The sequence below is a fragment of the Hordeum vulgare genome, chromosome 2H, assembly GCF_904849725.1.
Source record: "Hordeum vulgare subsp. vulgare chromosome 2H, MorexV3_pseudomolecules_assembly, whole genome shotgun sequence".
NCBI lineage: Eukaryota > Viridiplantae > Streptophyta > Magnoliopsida > Poales > Poaceae > Hordeum > Hordeum vulgare.
The window spans coordinates 554,518,619-554,545,231 of NC_058519.1; the positions used below are offsets into that span (position 1 = coordinate 554,518,619).

A 26,613-nucleotide genomic window follows, 5' to 3' on the forward strand; every position below is an offset into this window, starting at 1 on the left:
CTGTAGCTCAGCTCCAGGTTGCAGGCTCGTCAATGGTGGCAACCCTATGGCCGGATGGCATGGATCCGGCGTCGATGAGCCGACTCGCCCGCTCGCTTGCAGCTGGCGAGGAACGCCTAAATGCCTGGCGCGCCTCTTCCGCGCGTGCTGGAGCCTATATGGCCTTGCGCTTGGCCAAGTCGTGGTATCGGAACCTGGACTTGGGCAAGCTCGTCGCTCAGCGCGACGGCTCGGAGGCAGAGCTGCAGGCTGTGGAGGAGGCGCTACGCGTGAGGGCCAGCGGCATCGCTGATTACGCCGCTTGGGACAAGCTCGTTTTGGAGCGGTGTGAAGATGGCAGTGTGATCCCTGAAGATCTGCATGGCCTTCAGCCCTATGACCCCGATGGCAGCTCCGGCGAGGCGGCACGCTGTGGATTCTGCTGCCGCCTCCAGCGGTGCGGCGTACGCCGACTCCGGTGCGGATGGAGCCGGGAGCCCTCGTGAAGGAGACGGCGCAACTGCCTCGGGAGGAGCCGGGGATGGTGAAGCCACCACTTCAGGAGCAGCGGCCGGGGCAACCGATGAGGCCGCAGCCCCGTAGCCGGTGTCCTGTTTGTTGTCTGCAATTTCTTGTCAGTCCAACAGTTCCACCCACTGGGGGTGTAATGAACGTCGGCTGTGGGCCAATGCATTTTGAATGTATGTATTCAACATTATATTCGTATTGCCATGCGTGCTGTTTTATATCTTTGTCTTTTGATTCCTGGTTGACTCCTTTTTCTCCAATCCTTGTATTCCCAAGTTTCCACCCCGCCAGCTCGACAGCCGGGAGCCGCTCTGTGACTGGGTCGAGGTTTCTGGCCTTAGAACACAAGACTTAGATTTTTCTAAGCCATCAAGACTTAAAGCTTAAGACATAAACCAGCAGAGGCCAGCCTGAATGAGATCGTAAATTTGATCGAGCCAACCCGAGCCGGTGACCCTTTTGTAGTCGAACTTTGCATGCATCCGGCCTTACCTGGCGTCGCCTCGCAAGCCGGACGGCCGAAGCCGGTCCGCAGGCTGATACGAGGTGACCAGGGATCGGTTCGGCTTACACTATGTGTTCTTCTACAATATAGGGAAGGCGTCCGAGCGGCTAGCGAGCCCCCGAGCTTATTGAAGCCAGCAAGGGGCGTACGCAGTGTAGCCCTCGAGCTTATTGAAGCCAACAAGGGGCGTACGCGGTGTAGCCCCCGAGCTTATTGAAGCCAGCAAGGGGCGTACGCGGTGTAGCCCCCGAGCTTATTCAAGCCAGCAAGGGGCGTACACAGAGTGAGCACTCTAGATATGAATTCTAAAAAGAAGCATGTGGCATGCTCTTTCTATTGCATTCATTTGAGGATCCCTGAAGAGGGAGAAAGATACATATGCATGCTCTTTCCATTGTTTGATACTTGCCTTCTAGCAATAGAACGGGCGAAGCAACGCCGCATTCCATGGACGTTTCGTCTCCCGGCCGGAGTCGTCCCTCTTGCGCTTCCTTGGCTTTTGGGCATCGATCAAGTAGTAAGCGTTGTTGTGCAACGCCCTACTGATGATGAAGGGTCCCTCCCATGGGGATGAGAGCTTGTGCTGGCCGGCAGTGCGCTGGATTCTTTTGAGAACAAAGTCTCCCTCCTGGAAAGAGAGAGGCTTGATCTTTTTGCTGTGGTAGTATCTCAGCTTATGTTGATAGATGGCCGTCCGGCTCAAGGCCAAGTCCCTTGCTTCTTCGAGGAGGTCCACGCCTTCTTCTCTTGCTTCCTTCGCCTACGTTTCCGTGTATAGGGTGACCCGAGGCGAGTCGAACTCGATATCCGTGGGAATAATAGCCTCGAACCCGTATACGAGGAAGAACGGAGTGAAGCCGGTCGACCGGTTGGGCATGGTGCGGAGGCTCCATAACATAGTCGGCAGTTCTTCGATCCAGCAGTCGGCCGATCTGACAAGTGGTGCCACCAGTCTTGGCTTGATGCCGGCCAGAATCAGGCCGTTGGCCCTCTCCGCTTGGCCATTTGACGGGGGATGTGCCACTGACGCCAAATCGAGCCGGATGCCTACCTTGGAACAGTAGAGCGCCAGAGCGCCTTCGGCGAAGTTGGTGCCGTTGTCGGTGATGATGATGTGGGGAATGCCATATCAAATAGATATGTCCATGATGAACTTGACGGTCGTGGGGCCATCAATCTTCTGGATAGGTCTGGCTTCGATCCACTTGGTGAATTTGTCGACGGCTGCCAAGAGATGAGTCATTCCACCACGAGTTGTCTTGAAGGGTCCTACCATGTCCAGCCCCCAGACAGCGAATGGCCATGACAGGGGGGTGGTTTTGAGGGCCGAAGGCGGCATGTGGCTCTTTGCACTAAAGAACTGGTAGCCTTCGCATTTATCGACCAGATCCACGGCCTCCTCGAGGGTCGTGGGCCAGTAGAATCTGTGGCGGAACGCCTTGGCCACCAGGGTTCTAGAGGCGGCATGATGCCCGCACTCCCCCTGGTGAATGTCTCTCAGGATCTCCTGTCCCTTTTCTGATTCAACACAGCGTTCGAACACGCCGGTCACGCTGCGTCGCACCAGCTCGCGGTTGATGATGGCGTAGGCTGCAGACCTAAGTTGGATCTGCCTCGCCTCTGCCTCGTCTTGAGGAAGCTCGCCGCGATGGAGGAAGGCCAGGATAGTTTGAGCCCATGACAGAGCCGACACAAGGGCTGGCTCCGCCTCGACCTGACTGTTGGGGGCTTCTGCAGCCCCCGAGCTTGGTGGAGCAGTGGTCGTAGGCTCGAGACGAGGTGTCTCTGGTGCTGGTGTGGCAGCTGGCTCGCCGTCTACCTCCATGACTTTCACCCACTGGGTATCGAGACGACAGGATTCGAGGCAAGGCGGAGCCGGAGTTGTTGTTGTAGTCGGTGCCGCTATTGGAGTCGGCATGGCCAGCGTAGCCGGCACAGGAGTTGTAGCCGGCGTAGCTGGTGGAGCCGACGGTGCTTGCACCGTGGGCTCAGCCGATGCCGCTATTGGAGTCGGCATGACCAGCGTAGCCGACACAGGAGTTGTAGCCGGCGTAGCTGGTGGAGCCGACGGCGCTTGCACCGTAGAGTCAGCCAACACTAAGATCGACGCCGACTCGGGAGACGGCCTGATAGACGGCTTATGGAGTTGCTCGAGGGAGACGCCGGCTGGGATAGCCTGTCTCATGGAGCCAATCTTTGCCAGTGTATCAGCCGCCTCATTGTCTGCTCTAGGAATGTGGTGGAAGTCGCAGCCCTCGAAGGGGCCGCTGAGCTGCTGGATGAGGAAGCGGTAGCTTGCCATGTTGGCGTCCCTGGCGTCCCATTTGCCAGAAACTTGTTGTACCACCAAGTCTGAGTCGTCGAAGCATATGAACCGCCGGATGCTAATCTCCTTGGCGAGCCGGAGGCCGTGAGCCAGTGCTTCGTACTCGGCGACGTTGTTGGAGGCGGCGAAGTGGATCTGGAGAGCATACTTGAGCTGGTCTCCTTTCGGAGACGTCAAGACGATGCCGGCTCCCAGACCCTCCGCATCTTCGAGCCGTCGAAGTGCATCCGCCAATGCGTAGAATCTCGAGGCGGTGGCTCGAACTGGGTCTCGGCCCAGTCGACTAAGAAGTCGGCCACCACCTGAGATTTGATGGCGGTGCGAGGCTCGTACCGAATATCATGGTCCACCATGGCGATGTACCATTTGGCAATCCTGCCCGTGGCATCACAGTTGCCCATGATCTCTGAAAGTGGAGCAGTGCTCACCACAGTGATGGCATGCTCTTGGAAGTATTGCTTCAACTTCTTTGCAGCAAGGTAAACACCATACCACATTTTTTGGTAATGCGGGTAGTTCTGCTTGGAGGCGGACAAGACCTCGCTGAGGTAGTAGACAGGGCGCTACACTGGCAGCGCCTTGCCCTCCTCCTTGCGCTGAACTACCAACACTACACTAACCATGCGAGTGGTCGCGGCAATGTATATGAGTATGGGTTCCCTTTCGGGCGGTGCTGCCAAGATTGGCAGGCTCGAGATGACCCGCTTGAGGTCGCGGAAGGCTTCGTCCGCCTGGTCGTTCCATTCGAATTTCGTCATCTTCTTCATGAGCTGGTAGAGTGGAAGGGCCTTCTCGCCAAGGCGGCTGACGAACCGGCTAAGGGACGCCAGGCAGCCGGCGAACTTCTCGACGTCCAGGATCCGAGCGGGCCGCACCATTCGCTCGATGGTGCCAATCTTCTCACGGTTCACCTCGATGCCACGAGCGGATACGAAGAACCCCAAGAGTTTGCCGCCTGGAACCCCAAAGACGCACTTTTCTGGGTTGAGCCGGATCTTGTACTCGCGCAGGTTGGCGAACGTCTCCCGCATGTCGTCGAGGAGGCTGAAGTGCTGCTTCGTCTTGACGATGATGTCATCCACATAGACATGGATGTTTCTGCCGATCTGTGGCAGTAGGCATTGCTGCATGCAGCGTTGGAACGTCGCACCAGCGTTCTTCAAACCGAACGTCATGGTGGTCTAGCAGTAGGCCCCGAAGGGCGTGATGAAGGAGGTCTTCAAGCGATCAGCTGGATCCAGCTTGATTCGATGGTAGCCTGAATAAGCATCCAGAAACGACAGCAATTCGCAGCCTGCAGTGGAGTCGATCACTTGATCTATCCTAGGCAACACGAAAGGGTCTTTCAGACATGCCTTATTCAGGCTAGTGTAGTCGATACACATTCGCCAGGTGTTGTTCTTGTTCAGCACCAGGACTGGATTAGCCAACCAGTCCGGGTGGAAAACCTCCATGATGAAGCCGGCTGCAAGGAGACGGGTGATCTCTTCTCCAATTGTGCGCCGCTTCCCCTCGGCAAAGCGGCGCAAAGGTTGTTTCACCGGCTTTGCATCCGGTCGCACGTGAAGTTTGTGCTCGGCGTACTTCCTCGGAACACCAGGCATGTCCTTGGGGGACCATGCGAAGATGTCCCGATTCTCACGGAGGAAGTCGACGAGCTCCCCTTCCTATTTGGGGCTGAGACCAGCCCCAATGGTGACACACTGCTTGGGGTTGGCAGGGTCGAGTGGGACCTGCTTGGTCTCTTTGGCTGGCTTGAAAGAGCCCTCGCCGGCCGACTCGGATGGAGGAGAAGGAATCGCCGGCTGCTCGGTGGCCTGGGCCACGAGCCGGTCGATCTGCCGCTTCTCCTCAGCGATCACCAGGGCGTCGGCGAGGCGGCTGCTATCTTGGGCACACTCGAGCGACTTCTTGTAGTCGCCAGCAACAGTGATGATGCCCTTGGGACCCGGCATCTTCATCTTCAGGTAGGCGTAGTGCGGAGTAGCCATGAATTTGGCCAGAGCCGGTCTGCCCAGCAGCGCGTGATATGGGCTGCTGAGGTCCACTACCTCGAACCATATGGACTCTCGGCGGAAGTGAGCTTTGTCGCCGAAGAGGACGTCCAACTGGATTTTGCCAATGGGCGAGCAGGACTACCCAGGCACGATGCCGTGGAAGACAGTACTGGTCGCCAGGACGTCCGTCTCCTTGAGCCCGAGCTTGAGGAGAGTGTCGAGGTAGAGGATGTTGATGCTGCTGCCGCCATCGACCAGCACCCGGGAGAACCGGCAGGTGAGCCTCTTGGAGGCGAAGGTGGGGTCGAGGACGAGCGCGTATGAGCCAGGGTTGGGCATCACCGTAGGATGGTCCACCCGGCTCCATGTGATTGGTTTGTCAGACCAATGCATGTACTGGGAAACCGGGGGAACCGTGGCATTCACCTCACGCCGTCTCTGGCGCAGGTTGTGCTTGTCGTCGCCTTCGCTGGTGAAGATGATGAATGCTCCGTCTTGATGAGGGTAGTCGTCATGGAGGTGGTCGTCGTCGCGAGGCGGCGGCGGTGGAGCCGGAGCAGGACCAGGAGCCGGTGGTTGTTTGTGATATTTCAAAAATATTCGAGCGTTACAGAAAAATATGTTATATTTCCAAATATATTTAAATGTTGTATCTCTACTATTAAAGGGGGATCTGTCGTCGTGATGGTTCGACCAGAGCGATGGTTCGACCTCTCGTTCACTCGTCCCCCCTTTTCATCCTTCCATCGATTTTTTTATCCCTTCATAAACCAGTCAAAAAACCGCACCCAGGATCCCGCTGCACTAGAGAACGAACCCACGTTTCCCACCCCTTGTCGCTAGAAAAAAACTGCCACGTTTCCCACCCCCACCTCTCCCCACCGGTGGAGCACCCTTGGATCAGACACCGGATACGTGGCTCCCCACGGCCGCCCTCCCTCTCTCTTCACCCCACCCCACAGCCGCCGACCTCCGTCCGTGGCCGCGAGCGAGACTGGTAGGCGGGACACCGTTCCACGGCTCCGGAGAGCCCGCCCGGGATCCATCCGTTCGTGGCGCCGGCGACGAGAATATAGACTGCTCCACGGGTAAAGATCGATCCACGCCCCGCCCCTGCTCCTCTCCCCAGCATTTATGGTTCTCGTTGTACTGACGCGCACGCGTTCCTCCGATCTGACAGCGCCGGCAATCGGGTAGAGACAGGGCGGCGGGAGCTTGGAGAAGGCGAGGTGAACTCCTCTTCTTCTTCTTTCTTCTTCTTGCCGCCCCACGCAGTAGCTTCTTGTCGGGGAGGAGGCGCCTACTGGTAATTAGCTCTGCTCTGCCCCTTTCTCCCTCCCCCCTGCGCGCGAGGCTCCCTGGTGCCCGCCGCTTATTGTTCTTGTGCTCCTTGTGGCCAAGGACTGGATCACGGAATCATGGCGCAAGCTTGCGCCTTTGCCTTTCCCGTGGGGTGCCATCTGATTCCATTCCCCTTTTTCTTTCACTGTTCGGCGAATATCTCCCCTTGTCGGCATGGAACAGGGGAAAATGCCTTTTTTTCCTGGTCACATCCACGAGCATGGTATATTAGTACCTACCCAATTTTGCAGAAAAGCCTGACAAAATATGTTGCTGCCAGCGTTGCAATCAGCCATGGTCATGGACACCACCGACCCGGGCTACTGGCTCAACTGGAAGTTCGTGCTCTGTGCCACCTGGGTCTACTCCTGCATGGCACTGGCGTGCTACCTGATCTGGAAGTACGAGGGGCCCAGTTTGCCGGTCGGCAATGACGAGGGGGTCGACAGAGAGGAGGCGCGGCCCAGGATTGGACCCGGAGCTGTGTATCTTGAGGATTGCTGGAAGCCGTGCCTTCATGACATCCATCCTGCTTGGTTGCTGGCTTTTCGCCTTGTGTCGTTCTTGTTTATGGCTTCGGTGATTATCTATGATGTTATTGTCGATGGGTGGACCGTCTTCCTTTACTACACTCAGTAAGCTACTTCATCTTTCCTCGTGTTACTGCCTCTAAAGCAAATTGTCCATTTCAAGTAATATTCATAAAATTATTTGATTCTGTTTGTTCTCTACATTTGATAGGTGGACCTTCTTGCTTGTCACCCTGTACTTTTGGGGTATGTTGTTTGCTACAATGAACTTATTTATGACCACTTATTCGTGCTTACACATGAGAATGACAACAACATATTCTGCCAAAAATTGAAACATTGCCAATATGATTTTTGTTTTGTTTTGTATAACATGCAATTTTTTGTATTGTGCATGCTTGCTCATTGCCTATTTTGCTGGCACTTACTAGGTGATACCTCTAACGTGCACCTTTTTCATCTTTAGCTTGGCTCGGTGCTTTCGGTTTATGGATGTTATCAGTACGCTTGCAAGACGGATAAATCTGATGCAGACCATGGTTCTTATATCATTGCTCCCACGGAGGAAAGTACATAAAACAATTCCATCAAAAGTCCTTGTTTGAATAAAACACATGATGGTCGGGAAATTGCGGGATTTTGGGGCTACCTGTTTCAGATCATGTTTCAGGTAACTCGTCATATACACCTGAGTACAAAGTGCACATGATTTTCTGAGTTTTAATTGTTGAACAGTAGGTGTGTTGTGATTGATGCAAAAAAACATAATCTGAAAGTGTAATTGCTTGACATTTAATTCTTCTACATTATTGTAGCTATTCGCTTAACTAAAAGCATTATGAACTGTGGCCGGCTGATGAACGGTGATGATTACAGGTTTGGTGTTTGTTACCCACCCATTTTTGATCTGCTTGTTTTCAGACAAATGCAGGTGTTGTGATGCTTTACGGATATGGTGTTTTGGTTCATTCTGTATCCTTTCCTTGCATGGAATCAATACCAAATGAGTTTTGTGAGTTTTCAATCAGAGATTTTACAAAGTGTATTCTCTTGAACCTTTTATCATACTAAGGTTATTATGTGATGGGATACTGTAAAAGAAGAGGTTATTCTGTGAGGCATGCAAAAGAAGGGTCAGGGAATAAGATTAGGCCATTAGGATCCTCGGATCAGATCGAAACCAGGGAAATCATCACGAAGCCATACATATACTATAAAAAAAAGGATTGTAAGTAGTAAATTGAGAGTTTTGGAGTTCCCCGTAGTTGCATAAAAAATGTGCAGCTTAGTATTTAAGTTATCCATCCATTTCCTCCAACATCTATCCATTTCCTCTGCCTCTGCCGTGCCGCCGCTCGCTCATCGCCGATCTGACTCGACTCGACTCACCCGGGAAGAACACGCACACACCAAGCAAGCAAGCAAGCAAGCGCCCCCCCCCAGCCGGCTGCTCTCCTGCCTGCGTGCAAGGTACCCCGCCGACCCTTGTCACTTGTCAGCAGCGGTCTGGAGAAGATCCAGGCTCAACTGCAGCCTGGACCCAAGTTTCTTGCACTTCTCTGTCTCTTTTATCGGCGAGGAGCTTCCACGGTAGTAGGTTTGAGGTTAATTTCATTCATGGTGACCCCTGGCCCTCATCTGCTCCGAAAGATGAAGAAGATAGCCAAGCCAGGCTTTCATACAGAGCCACACGCGTGCTGTCATGAACTTCCCTGCAACTTGGCCCTCTCCTGAACTTTCAGCTTTTACAAAATTCAGTCCAGCTTGGCCCTCTCCTCAACTTTCAGCCGTTATAAAATTTTAGTCCAGCTTGGCCTCTCCTGCAGTTACAGTTTCTATGAAATCGTCAGACTCGAGCTCTTGTCTTATGTTCAGGCAGACTAGAGCGCGGCGCCGCCTTGCTGAATGTTCCTGCAAGCTTGACGAGGACTGCTGACACCATAGCAACCGAGGATAATGAGCTGGTGTTGCCTCCCAAGAGCCAAGAAGCAGCAGCACAATCTCTACTCCCACAAACAACAGGAGATTCTTCACTCCAATACCAGCATAAGCGGTAAGACTTCTCTTTTCATTGTGAAATTTACTGCACCGTCGTCCGACAGAGTTTACGGATTTATTGTTATGAATTTGTGATGCCTTCAGCCCTTCATGCAGTATTCTTCCATCAGTTGGTTTTTTGTTCCCACACAACTACAGTTTATTTTAATAAGGAAAATATACCCCCGGCCTGTGCATCTCGACTATGCATGCAGCCATACACAACTACAGATATGCCGAAGCTTAATGTTCATGTTTACGCTTTACTTATCATTCTTCATCAAAACTTTGGAGAAATAATTAACGACACGTCCTTACCGAGTGTTGCTGCTTTCAGGCATTTCGGCCGAGAAGAACATAAGGCTCTTCTCCTATGCGCAGTTGAGATCAGCAACAGACAACTTCAACCACAACAATAAAGTCGGCCGAGGTGGATTCGGGACAGTATATAAGGTGACATTTTCATCTCCCTATTATGTGGGAACTGCTCTCTCAAACTTGTTTGCTCGAATCTGGCTGATCAGTATATCCATGTTCCAGGGAACCCTACCAAACAAGCAAGACGTCGCAGTCAAGGTTCTCTTTGCCGAATCCAGACAGGGCATCAGAGAATTTTTGATAGAAATTGATGTTATCAGCAATGTGAAGCACCCTAACCTGGTCGAATTGATCGGCTGTTGTGTTGAAGCAGATAATCGCATTTTGGTGTATGAGTGCCTAGAAAACAGTAGCCTTGACCGTGCACTGCTGGGTATGAACCTATTATTATGTGACTATATTAACATGATCATTGTATTTGTGACTTGACAGTTTACCTTGTGCGTCCGCAGGTTCTACCAGCGATCCTCCTAATTTTACATGGAGCGTAAGGTCTTCCATATGCATTGGTGTTGCTAGAGGTCTTGCATACCTGCATGAAGATATTAAATTGTACTCTATCATACTAAATGTTGAATTAGTTTAGTTTTAGTTTTGGAGTACTTAATATTGTCAACATATAGCATAAAACATGCGAAAGCTACCTCTCCATTCATGTTGCTTTGAGAATCACCAATTCACTTATTGTTTTGAAGAGCGGATGTGGACTCCGGTTGAGAGGTTCGCGAAGAACCCCACGACGGTCACTGCAAGATTGGCACACTTCAGGTGCTTGCTGAATGAGAGAGGGGTCGCCGCGGCACCGCTGGCTGGATATGGCCGCACAGCTCCATCAGAACCATGATCATGTATAGGGCAGTGGGATATTCATAACGGTGGTAGATACCATTCATACAGATACAGGAATAACCATCAGCCGAGGCATCCTTTTCTTCACCGGTCTGGGCAATGAAGCCCAGATATATGTACTGATTCAGGAAATTCTGTGATGCAAGGGGGCCCCTTTTAACGTGGTAACTGTATCCTGTGTGCAATATGCTCACCTGTTTTACTTTTGGTGTGCGAAAATCTTTAATCGGGTGAGAAGATACACACCCAGATAACTGCCTGGATACATAATGAATTGCCCACGACATTCCAATGGAGAAACCTTAAGCTCAGGCTGAAAAGAGCAGTACTTCACCCGCAAAAAAAAGAGCAGTACTTAGTCAGCCTCGCAATGAAATAATAAAGCAGAAACTTGGAAGCAGTCCACGCGGCTAAGCGAGACCGCAGCATTTCTGATGGCTAATCCTCGACTTATGGAGCATGTTTATTATATTGAGGTTAGTCATGGAATCATGGTTCTTGTACATTGACTGTGTATCTGCTATACGGTTCTGTCACGGCGACGTGGCCATGTGACAGCCGATGTACCCAAGCCAGGCACCCCAGTATATGTTGTTAAGGTAAGAAGTGTGTTATATTTCTTCTGATCCAGCCTTATTTTTTTACCTTGCATAAGACTTGTATGATTCTTGCTGATGTTATAATTTCCATTTACCTGTCATAGTCTTTTGGGTTTGAGACAGATCTCAGATACCATACATAGGGGCAAGCATTTTGTGTGTTAGTGTTTGACCACCGGGCTATTGTTTCTGGCCATCCTCTTGACAAGGGCATTGTCCTCCGGCCTCTGGAACCGGCACCCATCCAACACCTTGACCGTGAGTTCATGGTGAAGACCAGGCGAAGGAAGGTGAGACATACATCTAGATATACTGAACATACATACAATGTTAGCCTCTTTTGAAGTGGTGATAGAATTAATCGCATGCACACCCATTTTCCAGGGCATGAGCGAGGATGTTAGCATCAACAAGTTCTTTGACGAGGCCATGATGAACGAGCCGGCGCAACAAACTGCAGATATCAACTTGATGATGTAGTTTGATGATGGAAGCACTTGCAATTGTCCATTGTCCTTTTGCACTGGGAACATATCAAGTACTTCCATGGGGCTATCATGACGTGATCTTCAAGGAGACGCAATTTGCAACATTTTGATGGTTGGGTATTGTTTATAACGGATCATTGTAGACCAAGTACCATTTGTAGTCATGTATGTACCATCGCTCTAACATCTACGTCATCTAATCAGTTAGTGTAACCATCGACTGAGAGCTGAGACTGGTGTTGAATTTTGATATGCGATGACATCTCCAGGGTGATGATACCTTTTCGTGTTTGATCTTTTCTTTACATACTACAACCACCGTAGCACTGAGCATCTTTTCAAGATTATGGAGGATAGTTCTGTTTCTTGCCTTGCCTATTTGATCTGTGTTTTTATCGGGATGAATTACTGGAGGTAATGTGCCTTGGTGGTGTATGTGTATGTGTATCTTTATGTCCATACTATGTCAGACTTAATGTTTTTGTTAAATTTCATGATTTGTACTCTGTTACTATCCCCTCCATTCCATATTGCGAGCCTTCTATTTCCGGCATGCATGGCATAGGATGGATAAGGGCCCATTTGGTTTGAAGGTGGGGGATGGGAGTTTAGGGGCGAGGAGATTAAAAGTCATTGGTTAGAGATTGGGAGTTAGAGTGAAGACTTAATGTTTTTTGTTAAATTTCATGGTTTGTATTCTGTTACTATCCCCTCCATTCCATATTGCCAGTCTTCTATTTCCGGCATGCATGGCATAAGATGGATAAGGGCCCATTTGGTTTGAAGGTGGGGGATGGGAGTTTAGGTGCAGGGAGATTAAAAGTCATTGGTTAGAGATTGGGAGTTAGAGTGAAGAGGGAAATGATGTGGTTAGCAAACTCAAAATCCATATCTCTACTATTAAAGAAAAATATGTCATAGTTGTGATGGTTCGACCATCCTCTCACCCCCTTAATCGCTTGCAGAAAAAAAGAATTATAAAAAAAAGGAAAACACAATAGGAGTCTCACCCGTGAACGCATCTCCCACGCTCTAACCTCACTGATCCCTTCACCCATATTCGAGTCTACCTCGTGCGAAAACCTCCACCCCACACCCCACTCTCCTCACGTTGCCCCGCGCTACACGAGCGCCATCATCTCGTCGGCAGCCCTTCCCATAACCCAACCTCCCTTCCGTTCCCAACCACCTCACCATGCCTCCCGTCGTGGCGACACAAGGCGTTGCGCCTCCTTCCTTCACGCGACACAAACTGATGGATCTCGCTGGCTCCGTCCTCCTCCATAGCGAGGCGCCGGACCACGCGCCTTCCTCCTCGAGACACAACCAGATAGATTCCCACCTTAGCCTTCCATTATAATTGTTGTTTTATGTGCGTGCAGCTGGTCGAGAGAAGAAAGATGTTGCATTCTTGGGTCTGAAGTTTCCTTTTTGCGGGTTACTCTGCAATGATGTGCACTATTCTCGAGTACAATGTGGTATTTTGATAAAGGATCGGAAGCCAGCGTGCTGCATTTTGCTGGTGATTTTTTTCCAGGGTAGCATGCCATGCTTCTTGCCATACTGGTGGCAGTAAGAGGTCGGTACTTGTGATGTGCATTTAAATGATGTCAAGAAGACTTGATTTGATGCATCTAACTCAATATATCAGAAAATGAATCTTGAATAGTCACATCATATGCAGATTCCTCGTGCTCTCATTCCATGTTATATATGCTTTTCTACTGAAGTTTTCATCAACTTCGCTCTGTTCATTGGTATCAAGTTAGGGAAAAAGATGACATTCTGTCTTCTTCCAATGAGCAAGGCTGATAAACAGAATGAATGTACATGGTTTTTTCTTGGGGGACGCAAGTAGAAAGTTGTTTCTATGTCTTCTTTCATGAAAAGGGTTTTTTCTTCTTTCATGAAGAGGGTGCTTAAGGAGACACAACACGTGGATACACATATTGTTGACGCACGGCCTCTAAGAATTTAGCTTTTTCTTCCATGATTTTTCAAGTTCAAAAAAATATTCACATTGGTTGTTGAAGAGGGAAGAAACGAAAGAAATAGTCAGTGTTACTACATGAATTGAAACTACATGCCATCATATTTCACATAAAATTCCAAATCAGCATCATCATTTGATCAATGTGTTTATATATCTTTTGTTAACCTGTTGCAACACACGGTCATTCAACTAGTATATATATAAACCTAAATGTTGGGGGGGGGGGGCGCGCACGCGCTATCAAGCGCGCTGGAGCGGCCGCACTCTAGCTGTCCATCTGACGTGACATCACGATACTGAGACACGTGTGGGGGAGCGAAACCGATCAAGTGGGACAGTGGGAGGGAGAGAAGATGGGTTTGTCTCGTTTCCCGGCCTCGCCGTTCCCCTTGTAGATCTCGTTCCGCACGGTGACAGGGAGAGAAAATCTTAGGGATTCAGTGCGAGCGTCGCCGACGAGAACCTGATGACAACGACGAACGACGGCGACGCAGACCGGTGAAGCCAGCACCACAACGGAGGGAGGAGGGCACCAACAAGTCGATCAGGCGTAGAGCGACTCGTGCGCGTGATGGGAGAAGAGGAGAAGGATGGGGGCCGTTGGTTGTGCGCGGCGCCGAGGTTCTCTGCTACATCTACGACCACAGGTAAGTCATGGCGCCTCGGCCTCCATAATTTCATCATCTCTAACGGCGACGAAGGGGGGGACGGAGGTGGATGTAAATCACGAAAACGGAAGCAAATCGGGTGATGGAAAATCACGAGCTGCCGTGTGCGTCCACCTGGAGCAGAGAACACAGGGATAGAGCTCCTGGGTGTGACTGGAGGAGCCATACTATGAAAAGAAAGAAAAAGGAAAAGGAAAGAAGAGTGAAAAGAACAAAAAAGGTATGCACTGAAAACAACGAAGGTGTAGCCCTGGTGGACTTCTGATGGTAAAAACAACGATGGTGGACTATTTTAAAATAGTACGTGGTATTTTAAAATGTATTTAAATATTATAAAAATACTATATGGCATTTCAAAATTTATTTAAATATTATAAAAATAGTACGTGGCATTTTAAAATATATTTAAATATTATAAAAATACTACGTTGCATTTTAAAATTTATTTAAATATTATAAAAATAGTACGTGGCATCTTAAAATATATTTAAATATTATAAAAACGGTTTGTGGAATTTTAAAATATATTTAAATATTATAAAAATAGTACGTGGCATATTAAAATATATTTAAATATTATAAAAATAGTATGTGACATTTAAATATTATAAAAATAATACGTGCCATTTTAAAATATATTTAAATATTATAAAAATAGTACGTGTCATTTCAAAATAGTACGTGCCATTTCTAAATCCATGATTATCTCTTCGAAATTCGTGAATTTGTTTCTCACTTTTCTTATTTCCGTAAATATTGTGAAGTCCGAGAGCGAGATGGGCTTGACTGGGCTGGCCCAGTCATTTTCGCGCGTGTCCCTCGCAGCGCAGCCCAATCCCGGTCAAATGAACAATTCCGATTTGTCAAACGAACCCAGGGTTTTTTTTAGATTAGGATTGCATAGTTTAGGGTGCAATCGACAAGGATTTTGAATTGAAGGTTCATTTCGCCGAACCTCTATAAATTCAGGGTTTAAAATGGATTTTTTCCGATTGAGGGGGGGTTCCTGGTGCTCGATGACGGCTGCTCATGTACCATGTTAATTAATATCGGCTTGACATTTGTTAGTTTTTTGTCAGAGTGTCATGCTGTGTGTCTTACGGTCCGCAACGGTTAGTTAGTATATGTTTTGAATTACTCTACGTACAGATAGAGCAGTAAATACAATGATGTACTACAAAGACAATAAGATCGACTCGCGGTTATATGACGCGCGTGCATGTCTAAGCGCATCCGTCACATCAGACCTAACAGGCCCGAACTAGCTCACTCTCACCTTCCTCTTTCGCTACATCCCCTCCTCTTTCCACTTCGATTTCAATCAAATTGGGACGAGATGTCAAGCTCCGGGGGCCACTCCAAGTTCAACCTCAACTAAAACGGGAAGCTTGCTATCCGCATTACCTTGGAGCGGTCCACGGTGGTCACTGGGGCGGCTTCGGATATGCACCGTCATCGCCAATGGTGGACCCAGAAATGAAATGATGGATGTGCACACCTTAAAATGTGAGGTCTATTTTAATTGGTTTGGATAGTCCTTTAAAATTAACAAATTTTTACATAGTAAAATAATGTCTCTTAAAATTCTGGGTGTACCATGGCACACCCGACACACCCCCTAGGTACGCCACTGGTCACCGCTTTTGCGTCGGTGCAGTATGGACGCCGGAGCTAGCCCCTCCCGGCCCACTCACAACTCCGTTAGGGCAGCACACTCTGCTTCGTCACTGCGTTGTCCCCTTTCCCTGTGGGCCGTTGCTCCACGCGGGTAGCATTGGGTGCTAATGCCCGCGCCGCCGGCCTGCACAACAGGCAGGGGGAGGGACGTGATAGAGTTGTCAGTGCGCCGCCGCTGCGCGTTGTTGGCGGAGCCCGACGAAGACCATCGGTCGTTTGGGTGTACCGTCAATCACTGGCAACGACGGAGACGGACGCTCACCGCCTACGATGGAAGAACCCGGAGGCGCTCCGGCTTTCCATTGAGCAGCCGGAGGGCGAGGCAAACAAGGTAGTGGAGGAGGCGGCTCGGGTCGCCAAACTGAAGCGGTAGCACGACAAGGTCGTCCGCCAGATGAAGGGGTGATCGTCCTCTTCGATTCCTCGTCCCACGACGGCGACGACCACATGTCCACCTTCGACAATGACGACCAAGATTCTTCACCGGACACGAAGGCCTGCTGGCATGCCGGTGACCGGAAGGGCAAAGGGCCGATGCGAAAGTCTTTTACGCGAAGGCATTCCTTCTCCTAGGTTTATTATTGTTTTCAGTTGTTGAAGTTAGGAACTTGTTCAGCGACGGACTCCAACAATATTTTTTATGATGTACAGTTTGTTCATGTGCATTTGATTGTTCTTTGATGCTGAATTCATAGTGTGTTGTATGATAACATAGAATAACTCATCACGTTACATATGTATAATATAGATATATGGTGTCAGATACAAGGTATTTTTATTTGAATAGGAAAATTTAAGCCGTGTTCAATCAATGTTCATGAACATGTGTACACGTCCGCCAAAGTTTGATGGAACGGATTTAGAAAGTCCGGCTGTAAAAGCGGAGGAGCGGCCGAGAGCTGGAGACCAATGCCGCCAGGCGATTGCACACCGCCACACAACTCAAGACACGGAAGCCGTGTCCGGCTACAGCACGGATCCTTCCGTCGGTAACGCAAAAGCAAAGAGGCGCCATATAGTTCCCGAACGACCTACCAAACACAGAAAAAAGCACTGCATATCGATCAAAACTCTCGTCATTATTCCTCAACACCATGGCCCAAGGCGAATGCAGTTGCTCGTGGCCGTCGTTCATGAAGTTCGTCGGGGTCGTGGTGCTGTTATTCGGTGGCACCGGAGCTCTACTATATCCTCTTCTGTGGCCAATGGTGTCGTCACGAAGCCCCGAGTACACGGTGGCCATCACCAGCGTCGACGGCCTGGATCTCCGCAGCGGCCGGCCGGCGCTCAGCCCGGTGTTCGGCATCGCCCTGCACGTCGACAACACCCGCGAGAAGGTCGTCCCGGCGTGCGTCGGCGTGGACTCCTACGCGGCCGTGTCGTACGGGGACGTGCTGCTCGGCGAGGGCAGCGTGCCGCCGTTCTGCGCCGGGATAAAAGCGGTGGGCGAGGTCGCGGCCACGGCGTGGGGCATGGACGTGCACCTGCCCCACTTCCTGCGGGACCGGCTCGCCGGCGAGCTGGAGAGGGGCCAGGTGGTGGTGGACGTGGCCGTGAGGACTCCCGGCGGCGGCGGATGCTTCGTCAACGGATGCCTGGACAAGGTGCTCTTCTGCAAGGCCAAGATCGGAGGGGGTAGTCCATCCCGGTGCTTTGTTGCGAACCCCGTCTCAGCGGCACCACTACAAAAGGATAAAATAAATTTGCGGGTGTAATAAAGGATACTCTCTCCGTCTCATAACATAAGACGATTTTCGACACTAGTAGTTTGGGACTTTAGTTTTTAGTTTATTTTAGCCTGTTGGAAGGATGCGTGATGTCTGGTTGTAATTTTGTATTTTCAACCAAGAACCGTGTTTATGGTCGATGTTGATTATATTCGTTCAGTCAAGAGCTATGTGGTATATTAGATATATTGAGTTAATTACAATAAGTGCATGTTTTGTTGATATGCACTACAGCACTAGCTATTTTTGCGGGTGAGAACTTATATTACTCATCAACTCATAAACTTACAATCATCAGCAGCTAGCTGGACAGTTTTTTCAGGACCAGAACCTCGCCATGTCATGGTTCTAACTTCGGTGCGAGAAAGTCTTGCTAGACTGTCGCTAACCTTATTTTAGTTACAAAGATTAGAAAGATGTCTAATCTTTGTAACTAACGAAGAGTAAACTGATCTATCCACTTCTTTAGCCTGAACAAGCTTCACTGCCACAATTGAGTCCATCTCAATAGAGACCGGGAGATCACTTGTTTGCTGTGAAAAGGAGAGCCCTTCCATGCGTGCATACAGCTCCGCTTCAAGAGCAGCTCTGCACGAGAACAATTGTCTACACGCCGAGAAAATGATGTTTCCCATGTCGTCCTAAGTACCATGCCCGCCCCAGCTTTATTTTTAGATCCAAATGCCCTAAAGGAAACTTTGTTTTGAGGCAGCTGCCCCATTATACATCAACCGTAGGAGATGATATGCACTCAGATTGCAAGGGAAAAGAAACGCTCCAATAGCAATACCCTAGCAAATATCCCAGCACGTTTCCAGAAGGCAGTGTATTAAACACGCTGAGACAAGATAAGCAAATAGGCAGAAGAATTTAGGATTAAGGAAAACAATTTAGAATACCAGACTATTTACAATTCCAGACTCATTTCCCAAATATTATTCCTGACAGAACAGGGTAATACATACTGATATCCCAGAATGTACCCGGTATTCATTACCCAGCTCAATTTCTTCGGTATAAACCCACTACGACAGTCTCAACTAAACAAATGAGCAGACGAATCAACAGGTACTATGTACCAACAATCAAGCAAAGAACTATGGAAGCTAAGGCAACATCCTTCACCATCGTCGGCGCATTTGGCTGCCAAGACGAAACGCTTCAACTACCTTGCCGACGGCCTGGGTGGCCGGGCATGTGGCTGCTGTCCCGGGGGCGAAGGGATATGGCTCTGCGAGTGCTGTAACATCTGAACCATGGATGGTGTCTGGTAGGAGTGAACAATGGTGCTGCTCTCCGTCGAGTCCCCGCGTGTCGTCGCTCGCTGCCAGGAATGCGAACTCAGTCCAGATAGCATGTACGCCCGCCCTGAAGCTTCATAAAGCTGGCGACTTGCCATCCTCTCCTGCATCTCCCTCAGCTCTGCGTCAAGGGCCAAGGACAGACGGTCCCCGCTCCTGCTTGCAAAGGACACAGATAATCTCCTCCGGCAGTCCTCCAGAATGGTCACAGCCTCAGCGAGAGCACCCCTCTCAGCAGCAGACCTCGCAGATTCGATAGAATCAGCGGCCTGTATGCGGTTCCTCTCGCGGTCAACCTCAATGGATACATGTTCAGATATGGTGGATGTCGGCCTGTTGATCTTTACCTCGTCAACTTGAAGCTTGATGGTCTCATTTGTTAAATCCCTGTAAGAACAAGCAACCTTTAACAGTGAGGTCTGTTCACGACACTGCGGGATGTTCACCGACAGCAAAATGTCTCTCTCCTCATCAGCATACAGATGACCAATATCAACTGAACAGCTCCGCCCATCCCTTGCCATCATGCTTGGGTAGCTACCAGATTTGATGGAACAGAGTTGAACACCAGGATGAACACATTCCATGTTAAGTCGCATCTCCTGCACGACAACACTAAGAAGCCCACCAATGCATTGAGCAAACGCATCCTGCATCACGCCTTCATCTTCGATAAAGGAAAATGTGCCACCAGAAGCTTCAGCAATTGAATGCAGGGAGTCTGAATCATGGTCTGCTCCAAATCCAAAAGCATGAATAGGCAACATACGCCGTGTATCACTCAGAATAGACAGCGGGACAAGTGAGCTATAATCTTTCGAGCCCCCTCGAACATTTGAGCAAATGTTGTAGGTATCTTGCCCGTCAGACAGAAGAATGATGCTGCACACTGAATTCTTATAGCTGCGATCCTCAATCACCTTCGTGGCTTTCTTAAGTGCATCAGCAATGTTTGTGCCACCACCAGCACCAAGCGAGTTAATAGCCTGCAAGGCCTGCTGCCTGCCATAATGTGACATTCTCTGAAGGTGGAACAGCCTTCGGGCAGAAGATGAGAAAGCAATTACAGAAAGGCGATCAGATGGACCAAGGTGTTGAATCACAAAGCCCATTGCTCGCTTTAGCAGTGCCAGCTTGGTGCCTGCCATGCTGCCACTAATATCGATCACTGTGACAAGATCAACAGGAGCACGTCCACTTGGGGATCTAACTGAGCTTTCATTGACCAATCTGCCTGTGGCCTGGTCTGGGCTAGCACTGGGAGCTTTCAGATGGATCAGAACAGAAAATCCATCATGAGTTGATGACTGCGGAATGGATGAGAATTCTGGATATGTACTGATTTCTGCAGTCTTCTTAGACCGAGAGTTAAGGCTGTCAGTAGCTTCTGTTTGCTGTAAAGGTTCATCATCATTGAAGTCTGTTGGCTCAGAAGTATGTAAACGACGAACTCCTCGCTGACGGTTTGGAACTTGATGGAGAAGAGCCACATAGGCATCTTGTTGTGGCAATTGGACTCCATTAATTCCACGTCTTCCATCAGGAATGTGGGAAGAGAGTGAGCGATTCAAGGGTATCTCTTTCCACTTTGCCCGGCAGACTGGGCAGACATGATTCCCATGTTTCACATTGGATGAGATGCAGTGAAAATGGAACTTATGAGAGCATTCTGCAGTGAACAAGGCTTGACCATGGCCTGATCTCATAGAGTCAAAGCATATTGCACATTTCCTCTGTTCAAGTACAAAAACAAAATAGAGATCAATATAATTCCATCAAAATCTACCCATAAATACATAAATAAACAGCGTCTTGGATGTCACATATGTATGTTGTTCGGCAAATGATCAAAGCTACATTGCATACAAAGTGAACTCATTAACTCAAAGGATATCCTACACAAAAACGCAAACTGCAGGCTGTACTCCTGATCAAATTAGAAGAAACAAAATACATAATCCTTACTAAATACACCCTCCGTATCATTCAGATCATTATATTAGTGCTCTAAACGATCTTAAATTTCTTTACAGAGGGAGTACAGGACACTACATTGGAAGTACTTCAGTTTCTGTTGTAAAAAGTTCAGTTTTCATTTATTTTATTTTTGAAACTGAGTTTTCATTCATGAAAAGTCGGCGAGCATGCTCAACAAAATGTCAGCCCAATGAGGAGCATGCTCAACAAAATGTCAGCCCAATGAGGTAATCCTTACGAGGTTACTTGTTGAATTGGCACACATATGGTCAAAGAAAGCATGCAGTTGGCAGTCAAGGCATCACCACACATAAATAATTTAAACAAAAAAAACTATTTCATCAATTTGCACATGTTACAATGGATAGTGCATAGTGTCAAGTTGGAACGTTTGCCCTGAAGAAAGAACTCTGGTAGTAGCATGAAAGAGTGGGGATTAAAAAAGTTTAGTTTTTAGAAAATGACAGTATTTATTTCCACATTTGGCAGCATAACAACAACAAAATGCATCAGCATGACCACAAGTTCTCCGAGTCCTGCGAGTCTAGAGGGTAGCATTGTGTTCTAAGAGAAGAGATCGGGAGCTAGAAAGGAAAAGAATTTAGGGTTATTGTGGATGGTCTTTTGGCTTGATGAGTATGAGCTAGACACACAGTTACATAAACAGAAATTCCGGCACTGTTTCTGTTTCCAGCAGAAACAGCTATTCAGACTATGTATCTTTTCTGGGGCAGAGTTTTCGCTTCCACTCTGAACTTTTCTGTTTCTGTTTCCGGAAAATGCTCGCCATTTACATTTTTGCTTGAAACGGACATACATTCAGTTCCATTTTGACCCTGACAACACTAGCCTACATTCAAGTTAGTTTATGCAGTTTCCCCCCGCATTGCATAACATGTGCACGAATGCACCACTGCCCCTACGCATATTATTATGGGGAAATAAATATGGACTTGCAGATACGAAAAGTCATTTTTTTCTGTATCTGGGTCTGTTACCACCTTACATACAAGTAAAAGAGAGAAGAGAATGGCACGAATCTGTCAAACCACAAATCAAACTCCACTATAAAAATAGGGTAAACCAACGTCAGTTTCACTTTGTTTATGTTTGGCCCGTCATCATCAAGAAGATTTAATTGGCTGTGCTAACTATTATACAAAGATAAAGAGGTTAACGGTTTCATGAATTTGACAAACCAAGATATTTTACCAAGAAAGTGAAACTGTTTGTATCAAACATGAAGGAGGTAAATGTCCGCATCAACTTTTACAAACATAACGTGGTTAACTATTTCAATTTGCCTGAACCAAATTACAAACCAAGTAAACCCTTTGAACAGGGCCCAGCCGCCTACCACCAATTCTCAAAGCAAAGAAAAGAATCTGATGTTATCCCCACATGTTGTTATAATGAAGCAATTGACCGTGCATCTTGTATATATTATCACCACCATAAGTTTCAACCCTACATATTTAAGTTCAATGGTTTTGCAAATGGTAAAGACCAACTTTGCATGCAAAGTAAACTCACCAAACTCAGGACATAACCAACAAGAATGTGATACCTAACAAAAGAAGCAAACAAACCTAGGTGCAGGCTGTGCTCCGGTCCAAATTAGAAAGGAAAAGAAAAGGAACACACACACAAGCACAAATTTGTGATTACACGCATCCGAAGTAATTCAATTCCTGTTCTACAAAAGTTCAACTTCTACACGGAAAAGCGCACAACAAAATGTCAAGTAAAGAGGCGCAATCCTCGTGAGGCTGCTTGTTGAATTATGATATACGCATGGTCAAACCATGCATGCAGTTGCAGATGCAGTTGGCAGCCAAGGCCCATTCACCACAAAAAAATGATGCTAGCATAAAGAAGAAACAATTGCATCAATTTGCATAGCTGGTGCCAAGTTGGAAGCGTCTGCCATAAAGACAGAAAGCTGGTGGTAGGAGGAAAGAGTTGGGGATTTGCTTCACGTGACGGCGCCACCACGGGCAGGTGATGAGCAAAGGAAGCAAGCTTTCCCCGGTCCTTTTCAGGGGAGGGGCAAGTGGAATTCATTAATGGTGGGACGCAATAGGAAAGTGGTCCACGTTACACGGCAATTATATCCGATGCAAAGTCAAATATGGATCAGCTTAGAAGATAATGGTGCTGAGCAGATCACGGCTAGCACAACTGACAGAGGAATTGGAAGTTTGCTATGTGCTGCCGAGGGAAAGAAGTGAGCGGTCCAAAGCCACAGCAATACTAGTACGTACTGCAGAGTTGGAAACATGACTGCACATGTATGAACTGATTCGGAAGGGGCGCACGAAACGAAGCAGCGACGGCGGATCACGAGGAGAATGGCTGCACTCAGAAACAAAGTCGCTATTCCAAGATCGAATCAGAAGAACAGATACTGTATTTATTTCTTTATTTATGTTTTTTGCGTTAGAAACACAGGGTAGTAGTACTGGTATTATCTTCCGGAAATGGTACAGTAGTAGTAACGGAAAATGGTAGCTCACCTTGGAGGAGGACCTGCTCCCGGACTTGGACCTCCGGAACGCGGCGCCGGCGCCAGCCACCGGCTCGTCGGGCGGCGACCCCACCGTCACGGCCGCCTCGCCGCGGCATCCGCCCGCGCCCGCGCCCGACGCCGCCGGCCTCGGACTCGGGTCTTCGCCGTCGCCGTCCGCGGGCACCTGCACGCAGAGACGGAGGGCCAGCGCCCTCTTGGCCTTCCTCCACGCGCCCTCCATCGCCCGCCGCGCGCCGCGATCCCAATTCCCAGTTCCCAAACCCGAACCAACACAGCTCTCTCCGCTCCGCCCGGGCCTGCCTCTCTTATACCGCCGCTATGCGGCTTCGGTGGAAACTGGAGGGGAGGCGGCACGGCATTAGGGACTGGAGGTGGAGGTGGAGGTGGAGCGTTTGGGTGCGGCTTCTTCTCTCCCCGTCCTTTGGCCTCGGTTTGACCCGCGGGAGGGAGGGGAGGGGAGGAGAGGGGAGGGAGGGAAACGTGCAAGGGATGGATACGCAACGGAGGGAGGCGGAGGAGCACAGGTCTGGTCAGGTCAGCGTCGTGGGGGTTTAAATCCGGTGACGACGGGGGTTTGGCTCCTTTTTTTTTTTTTTTTTTTTTTTACGGCAGGCAATCAAGTGACGACCGGGAGAGACGGCCTGGCGGTGCATTCAATTCTGGCTCCACCCTGCCAGTGGAGCGGCTGAACGGGGACGGCACCATATAAATTCATCTTTTTTTGTCACGTTTTAACTCTTAACCAACCGGTGCAACTCTTTGTGTGTGTGTGTGTGAAGTAACTGGTGCAACCTCCGTCGTATTTACATTCACACTCATCCGTATTGCGAGAGGTTCAATTTTGTCCATCAATTTGACTTGCAAGTCTTCCTCTCTCAAAAGGAAAAACTGTGTCTGTTTTGTCATAAAAATTATGCATTTCTATTCATTGTAAAATGTAGTGACACGCTGTATGAAAAAAATAGTGACGAGCGGTGTACTGGCATATATTTAATATACTATCGATGAAAATGGTAGTCGAATTTCAATCACGGAAAATGAGGACATCATGCAGGTAAGGAAAGAGGGAATTAACTCTTTCGAGCCGGCGGTTGGATCCAGCTGTAGGACGAGTTTATGGCAATGGATATCCATATCCAAAGATATCTTCTTATCAACCCACTTTAATACCCGTGGACACAAATTGACGCTCATGCCCCTACCGCCGCTTGGGCCACGAGGCTACCTTCCTTCGTTCATTGTAGCAAGTTGTGCGCGATGTGGTATTGTACCTATTCTTTAGTAAGGGGATTGCCCGGAACCCGGCCTAGTCCTGGCGTCAGCACTACCATTGGGTATATCTGATGGATATCCGGTGGGTACAATATATAGCATTTCCATCATAAAAACGTAGAGAAATTAGTCACCCTGGACATAGGACGAGTGGCGGTTTGGTTGTTGTGGGCTACCACTGGTTTCGGGAATTAGGGATTTTTGGTTAGGAGCGTAGAGGTTATGTTAGAGATATGCCTCAGAGGCAATCATGTATGATGATATTTCTTATATGTTTATGAATAAATATAGTCCTTGGACATTGTCAATGATGTATATCAACAAGCACGTGACTTGTATGTGAGACTATGCATTGTATGATGATTGTCCTAAATGGTCCCTAATCGAAAGGATTGTGTGGACGCGCAACCATTCACATTAACATATGGCATGGCACATAGTTCGGTCTCACTAACCATGTAGCATTGGATGCTAGCCGGATAATATGGACTCAGAAAGATCTGGTCGCATTCGACGTAGTCGGATCCGAGTCGAGATAAGGTATGAGTTGGACAGACCCAACTATGAGACACGGCGATAGGTCATTTGTGAGTCTCTAGTACAACATATGTTCTATGTTCTAAGACCTGAGCTGGCGCATGTACTCGGGATGGTGACAGACTTGCTTTGGGCCGACCAAACGCTACTCCTTGACTCGGTAGTTACAAAGATAGGTTTCGGACTTGTCATGACCCATGTGGGGATACATGGTCGATCAAGATGGGATTTGACCCTCCGATCAGGAGAGATATACTCTCGGTCCCTCGTGTGATCTGACCTGGATAAGCATGACCATGCGATAGAGGATTATGAGATAATTCGAATGTTGGTCGGATTCACCAGAACGAGAAAGAGGTCGTGCTGCAACAAGGATGATCATGTCGCCTTGTGCACGAAAACATACATCGGGTGGCAAAGGGAACGTAAGTATGAAGTACAGGTTCACCTAACCATCTCATCAAACACTTGGAGTCGGCACACTATGCTAGAGGCCGCTACCGACTAGCCAAGTCGGATGTGATCTCAATCGCGACCAAGTGAACGGGAACCTAAGGGGTCGCGCACTTAAGTAAAGACATGGGCCTTAAGATCCGTGTGAGGCCCAACAGTTGAACTCGCGCCGGATGCCTATATATAGTAGAAGCGTGGCACACTTAATTAGCTGATCACTTTAACGACGTCATTAGGGCTTTGCATCTGTTGCAACTAGCCACCTCCACCCGCCTCCGACCGTGTGCTCGGACCTAGCAGTCCGCCGCACAATGTTCCTCCTGCATGCACGGATACCGTTAGAGGCGGTGCACTTGCACCGCTCCAGTGAACCTATACGTGGGATCCGACGACCGGCTGTTCGTGGGAGACGATCCGGCAATCGGCTCTTCGAGGGAGATCGAAAGAGGAGGAGATGGACCACGTAGACGCGTTGTCCCAACTCTACTTCCACTACACGGCACTGCGCGCCTAGTTGTAGCGATTTGTGATCCATCTCCGTAGCATGTTCTTGGTTGTTCTACGCGTAGAAAAATTATAATTCCCATGCGATGCACCTACGATAGAACCCAACAATGGTATTAGAGCATCTGCTAGTGGTTTTGGTTTGAGATCGGATGCATATTTGATATGTGGAGGCGGCGGATGAGATCCATTGTCGTTCTTGAGATCGGCTATGTGCTAGGTTGATGAGATCAACTACACATCGGGATCGTTGAGGCCATGTTTTCTTTCAATCGGAGTCGATGAGGTTGTGACACAACCTACCCTATCGGTCGGTTTCAGCCATCGGGGTTAACAGTGAAACCTAAATCCGAATCGGTACGCAATGATCGATAAGATTGGATAGGTCAGAAAAGTTGGCGTGATCGGGGTACAAAT

At 48.8% G+C, this 26,613-nt stretch overlaps 1 protein-coding gene, 1 long non-coding RNA gene and 1 pseudogene across 2 annotated transcripts; 2 read left to right on the forward strand and 1 right to left on the reverse strand.

The window, feature by feature from the left end:
• Window positions 1–6,964: 6,964 nt before the first annotated feature.
• Window positions 6,965–8,260, forward strand: LOC123428636 (annotated as a pseudogene).
• A 770-nt stretch (window positions 8,261–9,030) lies between these two features.
• On the forward strand, window positions 9,031–9,793 carry LOC123430503. The gene is made up of 3 exons (XR_006622948.1): window positions 9,031–9,259; window positions 9,581–9,696; window positions 9,784–9,793. It is a non-coding gene; the product is annotated as an uncharacterized LOC123430503 (long non-coding RNA).
• Window positions 9,794–18,479: 8,686 nt separating this feature from the next.
• Window positions 18,480–23,952, reverse strand: LOC123427210 (E3 ubiquitin-protein ligase WAV3-like). Its single transcript, XM_045111202.1, has 2 exons — window positions 23,417–23,952; window positions 18,480–20,656 (listed from the first exon to the last, which is right to left on the reverse strand). The coding sequence occupies exons 1-2, from the start codon at window positions 23,648–23,650 to the stop codon at window positions 18,788–18,790; spliced, it is 2,103 nt and encodes a 700-aa protein (XP_044967137.1). The 5' UTR covers window positions 23,651–23,952; the 3' UTR covers window positions 18,480–18,787.
• Window positions 23,953–26,613: the final 2,661 nt, after the last annotated feature.